This window comes from Desmodus rotundus, chromosome 9, assembly GCF_022682495.2.
Source record: "Desmodus rotundus isolate HL8 chromosome 9, HLdesRot8A.1, whole genome shotgun sequence".
Taxonomy (NCBI): Eukaryota; Metazoa; Chordata; class Mammalia; order Chiroptera; family Phyllostomidae; genus Desmodus; species Desmodus rotundus.
This window is the reverse complement of record NC_071395.1, coordinates 80633794-80657561: the sequence shown is the minus strand read 5'-3', so window position 1 is coordinate 80657561 and position 23768 is coordinate 80633794. Positions and strand designations below refer to the sequence as shown.

General features: G+C 36.6%; 1 protein-coding gene across 6 annotated transcripts in view; it reads right to left on the bottom strand.

Moving 5' to 3' along the window:
- Positions 1 to 23768, bottom strand: part of NF1 (neurofibromin 1) — a 220448-nt gene that overhangs the window by 74275 nt on the left and 122405 nt on the right. For all 6 annotated transcript variants that reach the window (XR_008425115.2, XM_053910986.2, XM_053910985.2 and 3 more), the window contains 5 exons: positions 19239 to 19397; positions 18640 to 18737; positions 17270 to 17416; positions 15003 to 15149; positions 12764 to 12874 (listed from right to left, as the gene is read on the bottom strand). Coding sequence is in view for 5 of the 6 variants with exons in the window: in XM_053910986.2 (XP_053766961.1) it covers positions 12764 to 12874; positions 15003 to 15149; positions 17270 to 17416; positions 18640 to 18737; positions 19239 to 19397 (662 nt within the window). In the remaining variant the exon portion in view is untranslated. The remainder of the gene's footprint in view (positions 1 to 12763; positions 12875 to 15002; positions 15150 to 17269; positions 17417 to 18639; positions 18738 to 19238; positions 19398 to 23768) is intronic.

Sequence of the window (23768 nt, the reverse complement as noted above, 5' to 3'; positions counted from 1 at the left end):
GGGATTATGTCCAGTGTAATTCATGGATTAAGCCAATTCTGACAAACATTCTAATCAGATTCTTTTTGGAACACAGCATTAAACACATAAGTTCATATGAAAAAATAAGCAGGCAAAAGTAGAAAAAGGAAGAAATAGTAAAGGTACCTTACCCTTTCTTGAGAGGGAAACATATCACTGTAAACATTAAGACAGAATGGTAGAGGCATAAAAACAGAAAGGAAGATAAGCCAACATAGAAATGGTAGCATACTTGGAGCAGAGTTCACATAGGAACTCTCCGTGACTCCATTTCCTTATAGGGTTGTTGGGAGGAAAAATGAGATAATACGTATAAAGTGCTTAGAACTACACAACAGTGCTTACCACACCGTAAGCTCTCAAAAACTGTGAATTTCAGACAGAAAAAACCCCACGAATCACAGAGGAAGGGAAAATTCAATAAACAACGCTGGGAAAATTGGAAACCAGTCCAACTCACTCCATGTGCTATGGTGCTATGCTACATAGCGAACTGAAAGAGGTAACATTAAAAAAGGAAGTCTTAAAACCAACAGAAGGATTTATAAATATCTGGTGGCTAGTTTTATTAGAAAAAGAAAAAAATCAGAGATATCATCAATAGATGTGTCCATTATAAAACCCTCAAATTTCTTTATGCTGAAAAAATGAGCCTAATAAAAATATTCAGAGAATAAAGGAGATGGTTAATTAAAGCTCATAAAGATTATGAGAAAAACACTTAGATTCCCAACAGATAAGTGGACAAAAGACACAAACAGAATTATTTTAAAGACAGGAAGCATCATTCTTGATAAATACATGGGAATATAGCGAACCATATAATATCGCTCACTGCAGGGTCAGGCCTTGCTTCCCTTCACAGTATCATCTTAAAATTTTCCTGCTCCCTCACTGTTAAATTCAGACTAAGAGTCTGTTTGTCCCTCTAACCTACATGCTCTCTCTTGCCACCAGGCTTTCACAGATGATGTACGTCCTCTCTGGTTCTCTCCCCTTCCTCTTCTTCCCCTGGAAAACCCTTTATCATCCCTTTGATTTCAGTTTAGATATCACTTTCTCCTAGAAGTTTAGTTTTTGACCATTTTGATCTGATGTTATAAATAAAAAAAATGAATTAATACCGATCAAAGATGTGCCTGGTATGCTAATTATGACCTCCTTAAGACAGACTAAGTCAAACCTCCAAGTGTTATTCTAGAATCGAAGTTTCTTCCATTATGTCAAAGTCACAGCTTCACAGTCCAGAGAAAAGAGAGCTCAAAGAAGAGGCTGGTACTTGTCATAAAAGAATTTAGTTCTGGGCAGTGGGGAGTTACCCTTGGAGCAATTTCCAGAGAAAGGGTGATTCTAGTACCCGTGAGCAATTTAGTAAAAGTAGATTGCTCAAGGGAAGTGCATCAGGGAAACAGAAACAAATGTCACTTCTATGTGTTAATAATGTGTTAAACAGGTTAGTTTGCTTTACACTTTGAAAAAGTGTGGTGCAAAGTGAGGTTTTTCAGTAGCTCAGCTTTGAGAAGTGCCCCAACTCTGTTCAAGATGTTTAGGAGCCAGCTGAGACATATGCTCAACACACCTATTTGTCTCTTCTATAGAGTGGGGCTGATACTCTGAATTTGTTGGAAATTATCACTAAGTTCAAAGCACAGAAATTAAACATACAAAAACACACCATGAAAACAGCAAAACTATGTAACTCTAAGTGTATTTAAAGCACATTAAGATTTAATAGAAAGGGCATGAGATAAGCTTTTGTCACCTGCATTAGTGCCTTGGGCAAGGAATTAATACGTCCTCTGGTAAAAATCTACAATATTAAGAACATGTATCCTATATGGGTATTTTAAAGAACAGATTAAATCATGTATATTAAAGCACTGTCTAGGTGCTACGTAAAAATTTTAAAGATTAGTGGTATCCCTTGTTTAAGAGCTTCTTACATGATTAACAAGGTCAGAAATAGAAATGACTGAACCCAAACTGGTACATAATTCCCAAGTATCTGCCCTCTTTAGTTACCCTTCAAATAGCTAGTTTACAAGGTTTGTTATTTATTTATCCTATGGGAAATATAATTTATCACTAAAAAATTAGATATCTGAGTATTTCACAAGAGTATCTCACAGTCAAGTATCAAATAAATTTCCTGGTATACTCAATACCAGGAAATGCAGTTTTTATCTTTGTATTATTTTGTTGCCCATAGTCACAGTTACAGTTCAAACAAACAAATGAACACCTTGGAAGGCTGCAGGAGTTCAAAGGCCTGTCAAATGCTTGCCTCAACAGAAAATAAACTAAGGTATAATGGCTTTTCATTGAGAAAGGAAAAAAACGAAGCATCAGTCAGGGGAAACGAGGATGCCACACACCACAATAACCACCAGGAAGGCTTCTGTTTGCCAGCTGAAGCCTCAGCGACCACTGTTGCATCTGAGACGCTGCGCAGTTTAAGAGGGACTGGCACACAGCCACATCCATTTACCAGTTCTATTACTCAGACATCAGCAGCTCAGCTATATTTTCTCATACCGATGACAAATAATTAAAGAAAGCACATAAATGCTTAAAAATAATTTCACCTATTTACAGACTCCAATATATCCTCACAGTATAGCTTTTCTACTACGATCTGCCAAAAATTCTTTCTTGTTTTAACAAAGTATATTTGGGTGAGGTATTATGACTCTCTTGCCCTGAGACTAAAATTTTTAAGCTGTAGGTGGTAGGACATTAAATATGAACTTAAAGACATACTGTAAAAGGTCAAGTGTCTTTAAGACATATTAAAATTAACTAAAGGATCCAGAAATCACCTGAAACTAGTAAAACAACATCTTCATACATTAACTACGAGTTGACTGACTATAAACACAAGTGTCACATGTGATACATCTAAATTTTTGTATGTTTCTTCAAAGCAGTCATGTTCGAGTCATTACTAACTCTTATGCCAACGAATATGTGATTATTGAAAACAGCTTTGGGGCCCCTCCTTTCAAACACTCCTAAGGGCCAGTTTAGAAGTCACACAAGAAAAAGACTCATTTTAAACAACAACAAAAAAATAGTATTACTAAACTTGACATTTGCTTTGTCAAAAATTTTCAAGTATAACATTTTTCCTATCACATTAAAAAAAAAAACAAAAAAACGAAACACGCCTCATTTGACCGTACCTTCCAAAAATGTATCTCCCTAAAATGTGCTCAAAGGCAGCAGGGTTTGAAGTACGTACACCATCTCTAATAGCAACTCTTCAGAAGGTGACGATATTCACTTGGCTGTACTTAATCTTAGATGTTTGTTTTAAAATCTTTCCATGTTGTTTTATGTAATCAAACCTTGCAAGTACATCTCAAGGTTCCTTTCGAGTATTACGTACTTATCTACTGAAAGAGGTGAACCACAGTTGATGCAAAACAACAACTGTTTCTGCACAGCAGCAGATGGGCCGCAGGCACTGGCCACCGTTTTTGGAAGTACAAGTCAAGTGAGAACCACAGCCTATTCGGTGTGTATCAATCATCCCGTCACCTTCGATGAGTAATGCGAACCCTTGCTGCACTAACACCCAAGGCCACTACACTTCTCTAAATCAAGTAGCACAGAAAATGAAATCACTCAAGAAACCTTTTGACTCAATTTAGAACTTCAATTCTAATCACTTTCTTAAATCAAATCTTCCTTCAAACTACAATTGTGTGTCCGTAATTAAAACTGATGATTAGTTTTAACACTATCATTAAACGATTACATACTACAATAATTAAGAGCTAGGTTCACTCATTAAGTGTCCGATGAAATGTCATCTACTCTGCTATATTTTTGGGGTATCCACACAAAGACATCTAAGACCTAGGAGCTAAAAGTCCCATCGGTGAACAAAAAAATTATATTCTGTGCACCTCCAAATAGCCAAGACACAGAAATAACCTAAGTGTCCATCGATACGTGAATGAATAAAGAAAATGTGGTATATGACTACAATGGAATACTATTCAGCCATAAAAAGGAAAAAAATAATCCTGACATCTGCAACAATATGGACGGACCTGAAGGCATTATGCTAAGTAAAGTAAGACAATCAGAGAAAGACAAATACTATATGATTTCACTTATATGTGGAATGTAAAACAAAACAAAACAAACCAAACCGAACTCATAGATACAGAGAACAGATTGGCAGCTGCCCAGAGGGACCGGGGGAGAGCAAGGGTGAGAATCATGAGTGAAGGTGACCAAAAGGTACAAACTTCTAGTTTAAAATAAGTAAGTCCTGGGGATATAATGTACAGTATGGTGACTATAGTTAATTATGCTGTATTATATATTCAAAAGTTGCTAAGAGAATAAATTTTTAAAGTTTTCATCACAAGAAAAAAATTTTTTGTGAGGTGACAGATGTTAACTAGACTCTTCTGGTAATCATTTGCAATATATACACATATTGAATCAGGTTGTACACCTGAAACTAATATAATGTTATATGTCAATTACATCTCAATTTTAAAAGAGAAAAATTATATTCTAACATGGGCATTTATCAAAATTTGCCTAAAAAGACAGACAAGGGCAAGTGCTGAGTTGCTAAAACAAAGGTAAGGCATATAATATAAAGTCTGGAGCATCCTTCAAAAATGTTCTATACACTATGATGGCTAGTCTCTTTTTATTAAACTTTTTAAAAATAATTTTATTTTATTTTTAAAAAATGTTATTTATTTTCCTTTAGAGAGAGGGGAAGGGGAGGAGAAAGAGAGATGGAGAGAAACATCAATGTGTGGTTGCCTCTCACACCCCCCCAAACTGGGGACCTAGCTTGCAACCCAGGCATGTACCCCAACTGGGAATCGAACCTGCAACCTTTTGGTTCACAGGCTGGTGCTCAATCCACTGAGCCACACCAGCCAGGGCTATTAAACTTTTGAGAGAAATGGTTTTAGTGGAGGTAATGTACAGAATGTTCATTTGGCATTCTGAGCTTTCTGGGCAGACTTTGCGGCCTTGCCAGTTCCTAAAGTCTTCTTAACGACTGCCCTGATGCTACCCTTAGCAATGTATCGTGAACACACTTTTCTGAGAACAGCGCAGAAGTCATATAAGGCTTACTTGGAACAACATCAATGCTGGTGGCATTATCGTATTTCTGAAATAAGGCCAGCATCTTGCCTCTTACCAAAATGACTTTCAATCTTCTGCTACAGTTCAGCAACCTTGCAAATAATTGCTGAACGGCCTAATGCGCAGGCGGCAAACACAAGGCCTGCGGGCCAACTCCACCTAGTTTCATCTCGTCCGGCACCTTGTTTCTACTCAGTGGCATCGCTGAGCTCTCACTTAACAGTTAAGGAGTAGTTACATTTATACAGTCCTAAAATTACATTCGGCCCTTTGAAGGCAACCACGAGGCTGATGTGGCCCCCGGTGAAAATGAGTTTGACACCCCTGGCATAATGGATTATAAAGAGACTTTATAAGATGCTAAGGATAAAGGCTTTATCTTGTAAGCCAGTGGTATTTTGAAGTGTGGTACCTATATGATAGGAAACAGGCATTTACTACTTCTGTGTTTCTTTTTTACCATTTATCTTTTGTTTACTGGTTTTCTGAGAAAGGCTTAAGTTTCCTTTTAAGTAAGTCTTAAACGACTGACGTGAAGCACAGAAACAGGGAAGGCTCCCATCGAAGGTGCCGCCATCTGAGTTAGACCCCGAAGCAGGAACAGGATTTTGAATGAGGAAGAAGTACTGTGGGCAGGTAGGGAACCCTGCACGAAGATACGGAGGGGAAGGTATTTCAAGGTCTGAATAATGGCAAATGATTTTTGTTTGGGAGCATTTGAGTGCTGAAGAGTTCAGAGCTTTAAATTTTACTTCATTATCATCAAGAGGCCTGTGCAGCTTAAAAATAAGTATGAAAAAGATAATGAGAAATCCAAGGCTGGAGAGCCATTTGGCTAGGTAACGATGCAACTACCTGAGAAAGAGATTATAAAAAGAATATAGCAGAATAGGAAAGGGAAAATGTTGAATTCTAAATAAGCTGAGATTGATATGTGTAAGTATCAATAAAGAGTGGTCTGTGCATTATCTCAGTACTCTGATTTATAGTATCTACTTTGGTTGCTAAGAGGCTTTTCATGTTAATTCTTAGGCATGATCAAGCTAACTGCCAGCTAAGAAAGGTTCTATATATGTACCGTATAAACAGGATTTAGCTGGCACCGGTTCTATTCATTCAGGTGGAAAAAAAGCTCACGGCAAAGTAAAACGAGAGAGCTGAGACTTGTACTTGTACTTGTACAGACTTGTACTTTCACTATTTGCGTAGCGATTTCCTTGTGTGTCAAGGCCACTGTTCACAGCCTGCGAGCTGTGAAGAGCGGTGGCCCAAGTGAGGAGAGCATTAGTGCAGCATGACCCCACTTCCCTGTACGCTGATTACCCAGGAAAAGGAGTGATCAAAAGACAAAATTTCTTTAAGAAATCTATTCAAATTCTTTAATGGTGATTTAATGTATTCAAACACTCTTTTTAAACCCAGTAGGAAAGTATCACTGTCATACACAATCCTTTTATTATTACATTAGTTTTATATTCATAAAGTTTAACCTTTCCTAATAGGTTACTTTATTTACTAGAAATTAAACTCCCAAAATGCTACATTCCTACTTCAAAATGACCATGGCCAGAAACCACCCTGTGAACTTATGAAAAAGATGTGTCAGGGGGAAAAAAACCCATGGACATCCATCTTCAATACATGTACTTGATTTTAACTCATGATAGTCACAGCAGGAAGAGCAGTACCTATTTCTCTACAGTCAGTCCAGAGAAGAAATTCATAATGTACGCATGCATAAGAGAAATAACAAGGTGGCATTCACTGGATTCTTTAAATGAGTAATTAGATTTTAGAAAGACTTTACTTGAATTCTGTGATCTCTGCCAAAGTCCATCTGTTTACACTAGGTTGTCTGGAAAACACTCAATAGGGTATTTCCAAAGAGCGAATGGCAGGTCAAGTTTGGAACACGTGACTTACTCTCTAATTATATTTAAATAGCCCACAGTGAGTAAAAAATCAGATTCCACATAGGACACTGGAGAAAGCCTGAATTCTCAATCTTCAAAGAAAAAACATTAAAAGGTAATATTAAATTGAAATTTTCTCAATTACAGATTAAAACCAAATGTAACTTTTAGTATATTAGATTTCTAAAATTAAAATTTGAGCTTCAAGTTAAAAAAAAAAGAATAGTTAACTATGCTAAGCATGGGCTAGCTGCATTATCTCAAATGTAGTAAGCCATTATATTTGAATATAAGATAAAAGGAAATTAGCCTTAATTTAAAAATGGTTTACTATTAAACTTTTTGGTATAAGTCTATTCTATGTCTTCACAATCCACATCTAAAAAACACTGGACTAAGACTCAGATTCACGTTCTAGTTCTGGTCATTTTTAGATGTGCATCCTCAGGCAAGTTACGCTCTTTTGCCTGAGCCTATTTGTAAGATGAGGGGTGGATTTTGATCACTTCTAAATCTCCTTCTATCTTAAAAACTTTATATAAACCAAAAGGTTGGCATTTCCCCAGTGCTGACAAGGTTCCTTTATTTTTCTCCCCTTTTAACAAAGATAGTCCTTAAACTTTTGTCTGTCATCCAAGTCTTAGATTAAATTTCTATAAATATTTTTAAACAGGAAAATGATGTTCAAGCTCTTGCTCATCAGCCTATTCCTCCTATTTGTTGGTTATACTTTGGGGGACCTGACGACTTCAAGTTCTATGACAGTCACAAGTACCATGAAGAGTTTGAGTTCTAAGGCATCTCCAGATTCCAAGACAACTCCAAATCACCCAACGACCCTGATTCCTACGATAAGCCCAAATCCTAAGACAACCTCACAGTCGAATCCCACGACAACTCTGAAAGCACCAAATTCTAAGACAACCTCACACTCGAATCCCAAGACAACTCTGAAAGCACCAAATCCTAAGACAACCTCACACTCCAATCCCAAGACAACTCTGAAAGCACCAAATCCTAAGACAACCTCACACTCCAATCCCAAGACAACTCTGAAAGCACCAAATCCTAAGACAACCTCACACTCCAATCCCAAGACAACTCTGAAAGCAGCAAATTCTAAAACAACCTCACACTTGAATCCCAAGACAACTGTGACAGCAGCAGTGACCACGAAGATAGCCACCACCATGAACACAACTGTGAAGAATGATGGCACCACACTGAATCCAAGGGACAACATTCACTGTCTTTTCTATGTGATATTTTTGCTGCTTTGTGTGCACTGAAGCTGAAGTGGACTTGAACTGCCTGCATTCCTATCTCAGTTCTTTATCATCTGCTCAATGACAACAAACACACTAGGAAAATCAAATTTAACTACTTCTAGGAAATCATCATTATCCTAGCTTAATTTGGTTGTTTGCATATTTTAATTGTGTAAACCTAATTATTACCTAAATCTGATTTCCTTCTTGTAAATGCTAAAAAAGCACAGAATAGCAATATTTGCAAAATTGAACTGAAAATCAGATTTTTACACTGAGGGTGTTAAGAGAAGAAATTATGTTGGTGCTTAACCAAAATATGCTTCTGTGAGTGTGAGAGAGAGAGAGAGAGAGAGAGAGAGAGAGAGAGAGAGAGAGATAGATGAAGAGTGATGGGTGTTTTTCTTATTTTATTTTTTATTAAATAGACAAAAAAGTGCTAATCTAATAAGTAGAAACAATAGTACTCTATGAAACAATATACCTGTGTCACCATATTTCACGAATGTGTAATAGTAATATGTTGTTACAGTAAAAAAATTGCCTATCTGCTAACCTTTGTAATACATAATACACTCCAATGAAAAGATTCTCTTGCTTTGAGCAAATCTTTGTTTTATATTTCAAAAGGTCATTGTAAATCAGAGGCCTAGAATTCAGAATTCTTCCTTATAGAAATAAACCTTGTAACTATTGTTGAGATTTTCATATTGTTCTATTGATACAAAGGTTAATCTAACCAAAAACCTAGTGTAGAACTTTAACAGGGACAATAACCATGCTATTAATAGTGCAGTTGTTAAGGTCTGAAACTCAGCTCTGGTTCTTCAGCTCGTGCTACCGTGAGTTAAATACACGAACCAGTGGGATTCCCAAACAAACTCCAGCAATAAACTGACTACAAATGAATCACTTGGGGGTGCCTGTTAAATACACAGGATTAGGCTCTACCTCTGAGATTTTGATTTGGCAGCCCAAAGCAGGGCCAGGGATACGTTTGTTTGTTTGTTTGTTTGTTTGAGTTCTCCAGGTCATTCTGACAACTAGGTCCAGGAAGAACTAACAACTTCTCTAAGTTTCAGCTTATACACATGTCAATCATTGTTACTAATTATACCTCAGAAGGTTAATGTGAGGGTTAAATGAAAAGTTATAAAATATGAACAGTTTGTCTGATGCAGACAAAGTACTTAGTGAATGTTAGCTATTATTACTACTACCACCACCCAAAGAGCAACTGCCAGGTATTACAATATTCAAGAAAACTCTTCATTGTAACTTTTAGGTTTTATATTTTTTTCATTATTCTTAGAAAAATAGTATGTGCTCTTGGCAAAAAGTCTAACAGTACAGAGATATACAACGGAATTATTATAACGGGCCCTCTACCTTCTGCAATCAGACTCCCCTGGGATAAGCTAGGCGAGCAGTTCAGCGTGTGCACTCTCACAGTTCTCAGTCGTCGCACACCGCACACACTCCCACATCACTCTGCACCTTGTACGTAAGTGTCAGAATCATCCTTCTGGGTCTTTTAAAGGCAGCACCGCATTAGGGGACCTCTGTCACTTTTGCCAGCTCAGAATCCATCCCTCCTCATTCTGGTATCAGCGATGCAATTTTCTCTAGGGAGACCCTGCCCCTGTAATCCCCTTTTCAGCTGAGTAGGGCTGGCTTTAGCACTGAGCTCCAGTAACGGGCACGTAACTCAGCCAAGAAATTCCAGCCCCCTTGCCATAGTAACTGCCTCGAGAATTTTCATGTGACTCCAGCCAGGCCAATAAAACCAGCACTTTTGCTGTCACTACTAGGAAGCAGGTGTTTCTCCACTGGGGTCCTTAAGCTGGGAGAACACAAACCACTGCTGGCTACGGCTTAGAAGAGCTGCTGAAGAATAAAATTAACGCAAAGAAAGTGGAGCCAAGAGACAGAGAAGACAGATATTCTCCAGATGACACTGTTCTAAGCTCTGCATGTCACACAAGGAGCCAGTCCATCCCTTGATCTTCTTAGGTACATGTGTCAACTGACATTCCTTTTGGCTTATACAACTTTGAATTTTGTTCTATCCCTTGTAACAAGCAAAAAAAACTTTAACACACTGCACGTTACTCCATAACATTGACCCATCATCACTTACTCAAGAATTTGAACTGTAGTTACATTGCATTCTTTTTTTTTTTTTTGCCACTATAAACACTGTGGCAACAACTGTCCTTGTGTTTATGACACTTAAACTACTATGGGGCAGGAGTGTAAGTACATGGGAGCAAATAGCAAGAAAACATCAGACACTAAATAAGGCCAAAATCAAGGGGCCCCATGCATGCCTGATTAAAGCACCTGGGCTTTACATGGGGCGTCAATGGTGCTGTTTAACACACTGAGAGAGACAAGGTTAGTTTTGTACTGGAAAGCTCCTCCGGAAGCAATATTAAGATGGGCTGGAAGGGTGACCTGGAGATTGGGGGATAAGAGGATAATGCTGCATTCATATAGGGAAGAGCTAATAAAGAGTCTCCGTGATGGCAGCAGGGGAAAAATGGTTTCAAAATACACTTGCAAGGTACCTAAAATTAATATTAAGCCACTGGGTGCTCTTCCCTCCTGGAGCTAAGGCTTCACACCAGGGGAAACTGCATGCCAGGAAGAGTTCTAGTAAGTCTAAGTAAGAAACTGAAAGGATTGAAAATCTAAAATTGGCAGCAGTCATATCAAAAAAACAAAAAATAAAAAATAAAGAAAACCAAACATTCTGTACAGAATTTTATAAGTCAGAAAACACTTCATGGGAGAGGCAGACAGCACAGTTTTTATAAGCACACCCCACCCCTTCTTTAGTGTATGAAGAAACAGATTCAGAAAAATGAACTTGGCTAAGCTGACAAGCAGTAGAGCGGGGAGTCCTCAGCACTCACAGGCACAGGTTTCCTGGACAGCCCACCGATTAGGCCCAGCGCGTGTGTGCATCAGGCTCCGTCCTACTTTCATTTGGCCATTCCAGGTCATCACCGAGAAGGAACGTAGTCTTATAGCTTCTGATTCTGAAGCAAACAACCTGCTTTGAGGTTTCTGAGAAACCTTTACTGATAATCTAATGAGAATTTAAAGGAGGAGGCGGACACACATCTACCTACATCTCTCACCAACACTTCACTTTTCATTACTTAGCTAAATTTGGGAAAGTCAAAATACACTGGTTGTACTAAAGGTTAGGGTTGGAATATAAACATGGTTCGTCTCAAAAATTACCTCAGGTGATTTAAAACAGCAACTGAGAAGAAGCTGGAGAGAAGACTTTCATGGGAAGGTGAAGAGATGTTACTCAGAATTGTTAAAGAGGAAAGCTAAGGGTGTGATACCCTAACACCCCAGTTCTTGGGACTTCTTAGTCTCAACGCTATCTGAATTATCTGTTTAAATGAGTTTCCCATCTTCCACCTTCCTTTCTTCACTCCTTTCCCATTATTTCTCAACTCCCATTTGTTTTCTACACATGCCAAGTTTTTGCCACCCATGGCTATTAAGTCTACTGGCATAATTCCTCAATTTACATAAAGTTAAATTCAGGAACTCAGAAAGACTAATCCTACAGCTAGTGAATAGCAAAACTAAGACTAAACAGTCCTTGATATTCCAAAGCCAGTGGTCTCTATTACATGACATTGTCTCTAAGGATCAGTTTATGTCTCACTAAGTGGGAAGAAGTAAAACTGACCTAATCATGTCACAGATAAGTTCTCAAAGGAAGGCAAAATGAAGCAGAAAGAAAAAACAATGGAAGGGCACACAGCACAGGCATCATACCTGTTAAGAAGCAGCTCACCACATTACCATAAAAGCTTTCTAGGAACCAGACTTAACTGAAGACAGCATGAATAAACACAACCAATTTTCTAGGCTGTCACCTCCTACACCACCTTTACAGAAATCTCCCACAGCTTCTCTGAACTATTCGTTAAATCACACTGACGCTGCCTTATACAGCACATCACCAAAAGTGCTCAGAAACAGAGGCTTAAGGTTTCATTTCTGCTAAAAAGAAAAGTTCCTGATTATCATGTTGTGGATATTATTTAATCAGAATATACCTGAAAACAAAGGATTCTTCGTAATGTTTTTTAGTCTTGCTAATTAATCCATTGTCGGTAGTATTAAAAAGTTGACGCAGGAAAAGGAAGCCAATATCAAATGGGTAATATGGAAAGCAATCTCTAATATAGGGTAATATGAAAAGCAATCTCTAATATACTGCACATTATTTCGGGCCAAACAGCTATTTACTCGGCTATATTCTCCTAGGTAAATTCGTTTTCAATTCTTGTCAAGTCAAATGGGAAAACCCAAACTTACTGACACACTCATGCTCTCCCTCTTTATTTGCTAGCATTTTAAAAATTCTGTTAAGAGAAACTACAACATAGTATCCCTTACCTCCGTGCAACATAATAAAATATAGGATTCCCAGCTTTGGAAGTCCCAGCTTGGTAGAAAATACTTAATGTTTTCAAAGCCTTGAACTCTTCTTTTTCATGTACTTGATGCCTGCAAGAAGAGAAGAACAAAGCAGTCATGGGCTTTACATTGTCCACTGAGTACTTACGGAAATCTACAGTTGGACCAATAATAAAATGTGCAAAATAACAAAGTACCCAGAGAGGTAGATGGTGTGCCCTTCTCCCCACCTTTGAAGGGCAGTTTGGCAACAGGTAACAAAACGTTTAAGGGGATACTCTTTGAACCACACAGAGTGCTTCTGAGGACTATCCTAAGAAAGCTCATGGACAGGGATATTAACCATAGAATTGTTTTTAATCATGGTATTTTTTTTCCTAGGCAGAAGTTTTTGAGTAATTTATTGGTTTTTAAGAGTTCAGTTTCTCAACCTTTTCACTCTCATGAATGGTATCAGCACCTTTTTCAGATGGTTACTCAGTTGTACCACTGCTTCTTAACAGTCCATTCTAATCTCCCTGATTGTGAGTATCGCTTTTATCGTATGTTAAGTTCCCACCTGGGTGGCGTGGCTCAGTTGGCTGGAGCGCTGTCCTGTAACCAAAAGGTTGGGTTGACATATTCACGTATGTTTTAACAATATCAAAGAATCAGAGCCATGCATACGGAAATATGATCTATAGTGGTTCCCCGTCATTCCCCTGGAATATATTCCAAGACCCCCAGTGGATCCTTGAAAGCACAAATAGCAACAAACCCTATATACGCTATGTTTTTTCTTATACAGACATACCCGTACTAAAGTTTAATGTATAAATTAGGCACAGTAAGAGATTAACAACAACTAATAATAGATAGAACAATCATACACTATAACAAAAGTTACGTGAATGGCTCTGTGTTCATTATGGGTAAAGTAAGGATTACATGAATACGAGCACTGCGATACCCCAACAGTCCGTCTGTGAGTGGAGACGGCCGCTACGTGACTAACACGCAGTAGCGTCCACAGCGTGCACACCCTGGACAAAGGCATGACTCACGGCCCAGGCAGGACAGAGCAGCATGGCACAGGATGTCATCACTCTCCTCATAACAGCACATAATTTAAAACTTATGAATTGTTCATTTCTGAATGTTTCATTCAGTATTTTCAGACTGAGCTTTATGAAAGGTGACTGAAACCGTGGAAAGCTAACCTGTGGATAAGGGGGAACTTCTGTATATGTAACCTAATAATAATAGGCACTTACAATGCAAGGCACATTATATGCAAATCTTTATGTGAACTAACTTCTGAATGTCAGGTTCTGCTTTTTTCTTTCTGCTTCTGGCACACACTATGAACAAAACCCTTAACTCACAGTCACTATGAAGCATGTACTAGGGGACTTAGTGTAAATACTATGAAAGGTACTTTAAAGACTGATGGATTCAGCACTACCTTCATTATAACATCACAGAAGTAAACATCCAACAAGAAGCATCGTTTAGCTCACAAACTGAATCCCCCTAAATGATATTCAAAAAAATGTCCACAGAAATTTCATAGCAATAGCAAAGCATACTAATTTTCTGAACCTTAGTCTAAATCTCATTAACCTCCTAACCTTTAGGAGGGTTCTGAAAAATGCTACACTGTGGTATGTAACATGCAGTGTGTCACTTAGAACCAAAGGACCTATGAGTTAGATGCAGAATCTTGGGCAGGTTAGTTATACGCTTTGACCTATATTTTTCTTTTTTAAAAAAAATATTTCTATTACAGTTTACATTCAATATCATTCTGTGTTAGTTTTAGGTGTATAGTGGCTAGAAAATCATACACTTTACAAAGTGTCCTCTCAATATTTCAAGTACCCACCTGGACCCATAAACAGTTGCTACGATATTATTGTATTTTCTTTAACTATGATATGAGAATAATGTTATCCATACTCCTTTTATAAGAATTAATGCAAAAATACCTCAAAGCAACATGACAAAGTACTACTCAATAAGATACTATTATTTTTATATAAGAAAACAAATGATAAAACAAATCATATTTCAATAATATAGAGGTAAAGAAAATTTAAATCCCCAAATATGGCAATTATGTTATTAGGTACATCCTTCCTGATAATTCTCTCTCAAAAACTGAAGCATATCTAACAACCTGTCTAGTAGTAAACCTTGTTCCTCAACCGAAAGGAAAGCAAACGAGGGGGTACTTTACCTAGTCATGAATTCCTCAAACTTCGAACTGGTGAGGTTGAGACTGGACCAGTGCGTATCCGCCACGGGTTTGTGCTCTGGAGGACCCAGGTATGCAAGAAGCGTTGCCATCTTATCAAAAGGCCGTCTCCCCACAGCTTTGTGATCCCTAGACAGAGGAAACTACTTAGGAAAGAGCAGCAAGCACACATTTAGACTGCCATTCATTGCTCTTCATGTGACTGTGAGCTGGGGTTTCCACTGGCTTGTGAGAGACACTGGGGGTGTAAGTATACGCTGAGATGCCTTCGAAATACGACCACTCCCCAAACTACAACATTTACCTAACAATTCTCTCTTTCCTAGTATTCTTAATCCAGTACCATTAAATGGACAATCAGTAAGTAAAAATACACTTCTTCTCAGGATAAAAATAATTCATCTTGAGAAACTACTATTTAGGAATTAAACATGTTGTTCTTGATATCTTCTTTCTGCTTAACCAGACTAAATATGGATTTTCAATAACTATTAAATATTTAAAATTATGTAAGAACGGCAAGATATTATTTTACAAACATCATACTGGCATAAAATATGAAGTCTGCTAACGCCCCACTGGTGAGAGTCGCCGCTGGTCAGAGAGTGAAGGAGCACGTGCACTTTGAAACGGCTGCTAGTGAGGCCGAGGCTGTGTGCCCCGCAAAGCAGCAACTATACACCCGGGGAATACACAAGGGGACCAGTATGGCATTGTTCATTACATTGCTACTTAGCACACTGAAAAACAGAAAACAAGCCTAAGTGTCCCTCAATTAGGAAATGCAAATTAAACTGTAATATAGTCATTCAATGAAATATAAGTTAAATAAATATCTCACATAGAATATTGTGTGGGGAGACTATATTCAATATATCATTTTTATAAAATTTGAAAACACAAAACACTATATTATATATACCTATAATTTCCTTATTTTGTCAGTTCTTTAGAGAAAAATAGTATCTTTTCCCCCTCAAGACATAAAATGTTAAAGATCTGAAGTAATATAGCAAAATAAATGCTAAAGCTAGGTGGTAGACATGGATCTCTGTTATATTATGTTCTATACCTTTTTTTGTATGTTTAAAATGTACGTGTATGTTTTTTATAAAAATTTTTAAAATTTTCTATAGCATCAAACTCCATGAGTATGTATGTGAATTATGTAAGAGAAACAAATGTTTGCATGTAAAAGCGCCACAGTTTGTTTCAGTGTCACCCAGATACAGCATCTCCATTTTCCTATCTTGGGGTGCACGGCAGTCACCCCACGTCCACTTCAACCATTAACAACTCACAAAGGATTAAAATGCTCTCTGTCCTAGTCAGTTCTCAGTTAGTCTTAGTTTCACGGTCTTCTACCTCTTCCATGAATGAGCAAACCACTTTTAGTGGCATTTAAAAAATAATCTAGATTCATTTTACCTTTGTGAAAGAACTCTTCACACACAGGAATTTGGGCCCTTTATAAACATACATAACTAGAAAGGATGGCAAGGAATTCAGGTTACAAAGACTAACTAAAAAACAACTAAGGAAACAATTCCCAAATAAATAATTTTCAGTTATTGAGTATTTTCTACATAAAGCATATACTTAAGAGTATCACAAATGGGATTATTATAAAACTAAAACACTGATAATGTTTTAATTATTAAATTCCTAAGAATGAGCTACTTTTCAGATTCAAATGCCAATATTCATTTGATCTTCTAATAAATTTAAACTTCTGTCTTGTTGCACATAATGTATTATAGTTTGCAAATCAAAAACCCAAAGAGCTAATTAGTGATTTCCTAGCTTAACATTAAAAAAAAAAATTACTCTGGCCCTGGCTGGTGTGGCTCAGTGAACTGAGTGCTGGCTTGTGAACCAAAGGCCCACAGGTTCGATTCCCAGTCAGGGCACATGCCTGGGTTGCGGGCCAGATCCCCAGTAGAAGGTATGTGAGAGGCAACCACACATTGATGTTTCTCTCCCTCTCTTTCTCCTTCCCTTCCTCCTTCTCTAAAAATAAATAAATAAAATCTTTAAAAAAAAGGTCTCTATCACCTAGGTAGGCCTGTCAATCATTTAATGACCTAACCTTTTGCCTACATATTTTTAGAAAGAGCCTACATTTCTCTTTCCAAAACATAATTCTTACTCTAAAAAGATATAAAGTAAAAAGCATTATTCATAACCAATAATTTTATTAATTTACATTTAAAATGATTTTCAATATGCCTATAACTGGAAGATCTTACCTGTTGCTGGAGAGATACTGGCCAATTTTCTCTTGATTGTTCCAGAGCAGACGATGCAGAGCAAGCACATTGCCATCACTGATGAAGGAAAGACTATGATTTACTGCATCACTTGTAGGACAATCAGATGCTATATCAAGGAAAAACCTTCAAAAATATAAAACCATTAGAATTTAGAAAACCAGATACACTCATCTCTATGTTAGAATTAAATTTATAGAAAATAACTTTGTGAAATAACCGAGATTACAAATATGGAGGACATATTCACACATGTACTGTCACTAAACAAGAAAAGAAGGGACAAGGAGAAACTTGGTTCCCATTTCTGATACCTAGCTGCACCTTCAGAATAGGCTCCGCAGTCAGACAAATACCAAATTTAGATGGATGAGGCCGTGGGGAGAAGCCAGTAACTTACAAACAAGGAAATGGAGGCCCAGGCAACTCAAAAGACCTCCCCCAAATTATATCACCTGTAGGTGAGAGCCAGGGTCAGAGCCTTGTCTCTCTGAACTTGCTATGAACAGTCAATGCCTAGACTACGAATCCTACGTTGACATTCACTTTTCCTCCAATAGGGTTTGCAGTTAAACAATATACCTTTTAAACTCTAATTAGAAAGAAATTGACATAAATTGTGATGGAAAACTGAAAGAGTGGCACAGTTTAGCTTAGACTCTGAGTCAGATCAGTTAGAGTCACACTGCAGGAAAGGCAGAATTCAGGACATTAATTTACATTTATAAAGCATTTTCTCACAAATTATCTCATTTGTTTCTCTACGGTCAACTCAGGCAAATATAACGTAATCCCCAGTTTACAGATAAACTAACTCAGAGAGATAAACAGAAAGCAACTATTCAGTTATGTAAACCTTAAAGACTAAGTTTTCTCAGTTCAACAGTTGTCCAGTTACTCATGAACAAAATTGTATACACATGCATTCCCTGGTTTAAAGAGTAACATTTTAGTTCAGACACACTTCTAAATTGAAGTATCAAAAATATCCTAACATCAAAAAAATTGTGATTTTACACTGATACGCATTATCTGTACCATTTTTGTTTTACTTTTTACTAAAAGGAAGCTTGTCCTACTTTCTCTGCTCTCTATTGTGGCAACCTTAAGTCCTTTACCTTAGTAACATGTCAAAAATCCCGCTGGGTTTTGAAATATGGAAATCACTACCAAATTATAAAGAATATGGATTTACTTCATTACTGCCTTTTATAGCAAAATAAGATTTACTATGTTCTTGACCTAGAGAGAAAAAAGAAAACACCTACACAGTGGCTTCACGCGCACCACGTGAAAGTGAAAATATCTGACTCAAACAGAGCAATCTACCGCGGGGGCAGGCTGCTTACCTTCGTGCGGCGTCAAAGTTGCTTTTTACAAAATCATTAAAAGGCCGCATATGCTCTTCTTTTGTGAAGAGAACATGATTGGCAATACTTTGAAGTATCTGAACAATAAAACAAGGTAATAAAAAATCCGATTATTTATTGTATGAAGTCTACACATCAATATGTTTGTTAAAAAACATGAATTTTCATCAGTATAATTATTGATTCAATTACTCCTAGTTCTATAAATATTAGAAGTTGTTATTATTCTTTCCCAAATATAATTATTATAGATACACACAAATACATAAATAAAGTGCATGTTAAAAACTTTTAATGTCTTTTAAAAAAATCAGATAGTACACATTTTGGTCTCCATTTCAGAATTTCCAGTATGATTACATAGAAAACTATCTTTAAAAGACACCTTCTAAAATATTTTCTCATGATAAGACACCCCAGGTATCAGTCTAACTAATTTCTTTGTAACACAGGCAAAAATAAAAGCATTAAAGTGAAAACTATAAGGCACTTCAAAAGTAAAAAAGTACAGTGAACACAAAACACTGAAATTTTAGTTGAAAGAAAATTTAAAACAGATTATCAAAATAATTCTTCACCTTTGACATTAACTTCAAGCCCCTTTCAATTCTAGGTGGTGGCTTTTTATCTAAAATCCCTGCTTCATACGGTGAGACAATGGCAGGGTTGATGAACCTGAGGAACATGGCACTTCCTACTGCTCCGATGCTGTTCTGAGGAAAACGCTGGCTAACCACCTAGAAACAAGGAGTCAAGGATTGAATATGTGGTTTGAATTACAACAAGCAGATGGGAAGAAAGAACTTGAAGGTCAAACTTTGCACAAAAGCTCTAACTAGACCAATTATCGTGAACAATACTTTTCTATTTTTTCCTACTCCCAAAATATCAGTAAAGTTCCTCCTCAATTCTTGCTTTCCATCATTTTAAAATACACTATAGATATCTAAGAAAAACGAAAATTCTCATGAATAAGTTGTGTAGAAGAGACCTAAAAAAAGATCTTCACTTTGTTATTATTGTTTGTACTGCAGATCTGATGATAATAAAAGCAGATCGATATTTCACACAACAGTTATCATATTTTACTAAGATTAACACAGGAAAGTATGATCAACTCATAAGATGTAGCTAAGTATTCAACAGCACACCCCTAAATATCTAACACCTAATAGTAAATACTTACATTTTGGTGTGTACCAGGTACAATTAAATTTCTTGAGCAAAATGCTTTCCCACAAAACAAAACTTAGTTTTCTTAGATTCCTATCGAGAGAAAAAACTTACTTACAAGTAACATTATATTGCCAGTTTCTTTTCTTCATCAGAATGCTTTATAACATAAGGACCTACCTATTATTTAAACCATGGAAGAATGGGAATTCTTGGGACCTAAAAGGAAAAAGGACCCCACCAAGCAAAAAGAGAACCCCTATGTGAACCTCATTTAAGATTCTGTCAAATGTATATATAAAAAAGTTAAGGACTCAAAAAAAGTTGCCCACACTAAAAAACAATGTGAGCCCCATATTTAAAATGAATTAATTTTCTCTTGCCAAAACACCCTACTTGGAAGGTAAGGTAATAGGTTAGGTTGGGGAAAGGGTTAATGAACTGGCGCAGCTCCCATCTCCTCCTAGTGCCTCCTGCTTTAAGTTAACATGGAAATTATTTTGAAATTTACATTTTTTTCTACAGATAACACATTTATTGTTAAAAACACTTATGTATCATTTTAATTTCTACAACTTTCCTTGCTTAGTGTGACTAACTGCTGCTTAAAGCAGTGGTAACTGTTACAGCAAGAAGTCAGCACTCCACTCAGTACCCTGGGACTCCGGGGATAAGCCCGAATTTCGAAGGATGCTGGGGAAAAATGAGTGAATGGGATTTATGTGCAGAATCTCACATAACTGTAGTTTTCCTCACAATGCCTCAAAGAAGTAATACATCTTCTCATGAATCCACATGGCTCACTAAATCCAGATTAATTCTGGAGAGAATAAAGATGATGTCATTTCATTCTATTCCCTTTAGTGCTACATGTGGTATACATTTTAAATGTTTTTATTCACTGCCTAAAATCTCAAAACAATTTTCTATCATATCTGATAAGGGATTAATAAAAATAAGACTTTTACAAAATTTTTTTAAGCCGAAGAAAATATTTGTAAGAGGTGATAACAGAGGTGAGTTATAACTCATATATTCTCACCTCCATTTACGCTACAAAGCTCAGAAGGCTTGTCTTTGCGTTATAGTACTTGAAGAGCCGCTGCATGAAGAACAACCTTACACTTAAATAAGGGGAAACTGGTGAAAGCAGCTAAATATACCAGCCTTAGTAGGATGGCTTTAAAACCTAAAGACTGTTCTAGAGTTATTTTTAGTTGAAATACAGTTTTAGAAACAGAACTGAGAAGAATATTCATGTGCATTTACACTGCAGACAGTGTTTCACCTGTGGAGGAGCAGGAACAGAAAAATGAACACACATATACACAGACACAGACAAAATTCTTCATACAGTTTCAGAATGTTCACAGACCACTACTGATACTGAGTGATTCTTAAAACAGAAGAAACACATCAACAAATCTACAATGTTTAAAGCCTTTAAGGAATGAGTGAGCAAGAACAAAGATTAAAAACTACTCTACATTTAAGTTTAAATAGGTTGTTTTTTTAAGTTAGCATATTTTAAGTTTAATCCATTAAAGTCCTGAAATGGTTTCTAAAAAGCTAAAAGGTATAGTTTGGTTTCCAAAGAACCAGTTAATTTATAACATACTAACCTGGGAAAGTGTCTTATAAAAATCAGTAACTTACATGCACATGGAGAGTTCTTTTAAAATGCATCTTCAAAATAGCTATTTACTGGTTTTTCTAACACAAAAAAGTTATGACTCACATCTATACCTGATTTATACTTAGTACTACTCAGTCTCAGAATTTAATGAAAATTTGAGTGAATTATTTCCCAAAGGGAGAATACTGTAAAATTTATGAAAAGTATTACACCTTTACTATCTTCCACATCTTCAAAAATATTTGTATCAAAGATCAAAGAACCCACACATCAGGAACACACCCTGTTTCATGCATCACCTAATGGCATGTCTCACTGATGATAGTTTCACTGCATTTTAGAACTAAAACCTGATGAAATGTAATCAATATCAATAAACACTTCTTTTTCTTCCCCCACTACTTAACACCAATGTATTTTTACCTCACAATATACACATATTCAAGGGTTTTTTTAATGGGTAAAAGTTTAGTTTGGATCCAAAAGAAATTCTTGATAGAAGTCAAAGTTAGGCCGCTCTGTGTGCGGAAACTAGTTCACAGTCAAATGCTGGCTTTATTCCCCTTAGTAGAAACTGAACTACGTGTTACAAATAAATGCAGTCGCAAACTGTACATCAGCAAGAGGAACACTACCCCAACATACTTAATTATCTAGGTTAATTATTAGGTGGACAATTAACTTCTCAAAGGAAATCGAATTGTACATTACATACCTGAGACTAATAAACAGGTATCTACAATATGACTAGACAGCTCTATGTCAGAAGCCAGAATCTTCTCTGTATATTTTACACATTCCTATCCACGGAACACACACCCCAAAAGAAAGTTAACTCGCTTTCAAAAGATTAAATTCTATTAAGCCAATATCTCCATAAATCACCATTTTAAGTTTATAACAACTATACTGTCTTCATACTTTGGAACACGTTCTAATATATCTCAAATTACCAATTACATTCCCTTTGTTTTCATGAGGACCTCACACCACCTGTGCTGAGAAATACATTCCAAAACTTAGTGTCACTCTGAAACTTAAAAAAAAATCTAAAAATAACACTAGTAGGAAAAAAAAAAACATGTCAAGGAACCATTTTAGACAAAATCTTAATAAACAAAGCAATGTTAGGAAGGCTAGAAAACATGCGCTAGGGAAACACAGAAAGCCTGAATTTTAATTTATGTGATAGACTACACAATGGCATTAGTGGAGCACTGAACAGGAGTGTTAGAGACAGTGAATTAATTTCCACAGTGATGGTGTACGTTATGTTAAACCCACGTACGCTGAGAATTAGAAGGCTGAAGCGTTAGAAAGAGATGATTTTATCAAGCAAGATGGCCATCCAATCCAATTCATTTGCTCACTGCTGAACAAATTTACTTGATTTACTCTCCAAATTTTAATTTAGTTCTGAATTTAAAACAGAAATTTATTAAATGTAAAGCTTGGACAAGGAATGAAAAATGAAACCAGCTGTATACTATATTCTAAATTTACCTTTTTAAGCAAACTACCTACACGGCCTCGAAAGGCTCTAACTCTTCCTCTGACGCCACTGAGATGATGCGCACGAACACAGCACTGCTGGGTAAGGCAAGTCCTGCTGACGGGCAATGGCGAATTTGAAGTAAATGCACGTTGTATTTTGGACAAATTTCACTCATGGGAAGAAAATAATCTTGCCTACCCTAATTTTATTCCTTTTAAATTAGGGCAACTTCATAGAAGCAGGCAGTGTATTCTTATCACGTCTGCAAAATGAGGTATTTCTTTACAAACATGGGCTCACTGAGTTTTCCTTTATTTCCAAAGTAGTATGTTCTCAGTCCCAATAGTTTAACAATGGTTTTCTCTAAAGTGAAAGTGATTTTACCATTAGGATTTTTAAGATCTAAGCACATATATCTAAATTTTGGCTGGGATGGTCTAGAAGATAAAAATATAAAGAGTAAAAAATAAAATTCAGCAACTTTTAGGTAAAGTTAGAAAGTGATACTTTCCTTCCATATACTTCTATCAATTAAGAAAAATTTTCATCTCTAGAAAAAGAAACTACTCACATTACCTGCAAACAAGCAAGAATGAAGAGAGTCAGCATTTCCTAAGGCCTTGAAATTAAGTTTCTTTAGCATTCATTTGTAATTAAAACAACAACAACAATAAAATTAGACCAGGGATATCCAATGCAACAAATGCCCCCAAAATGCCTTTGGGATAAATCAAACCAAAGGAACACAGAGAATGTTTCAATGTAACTTAATTCCAGGGTTAATTGAAATGAAAGCTATTTTGT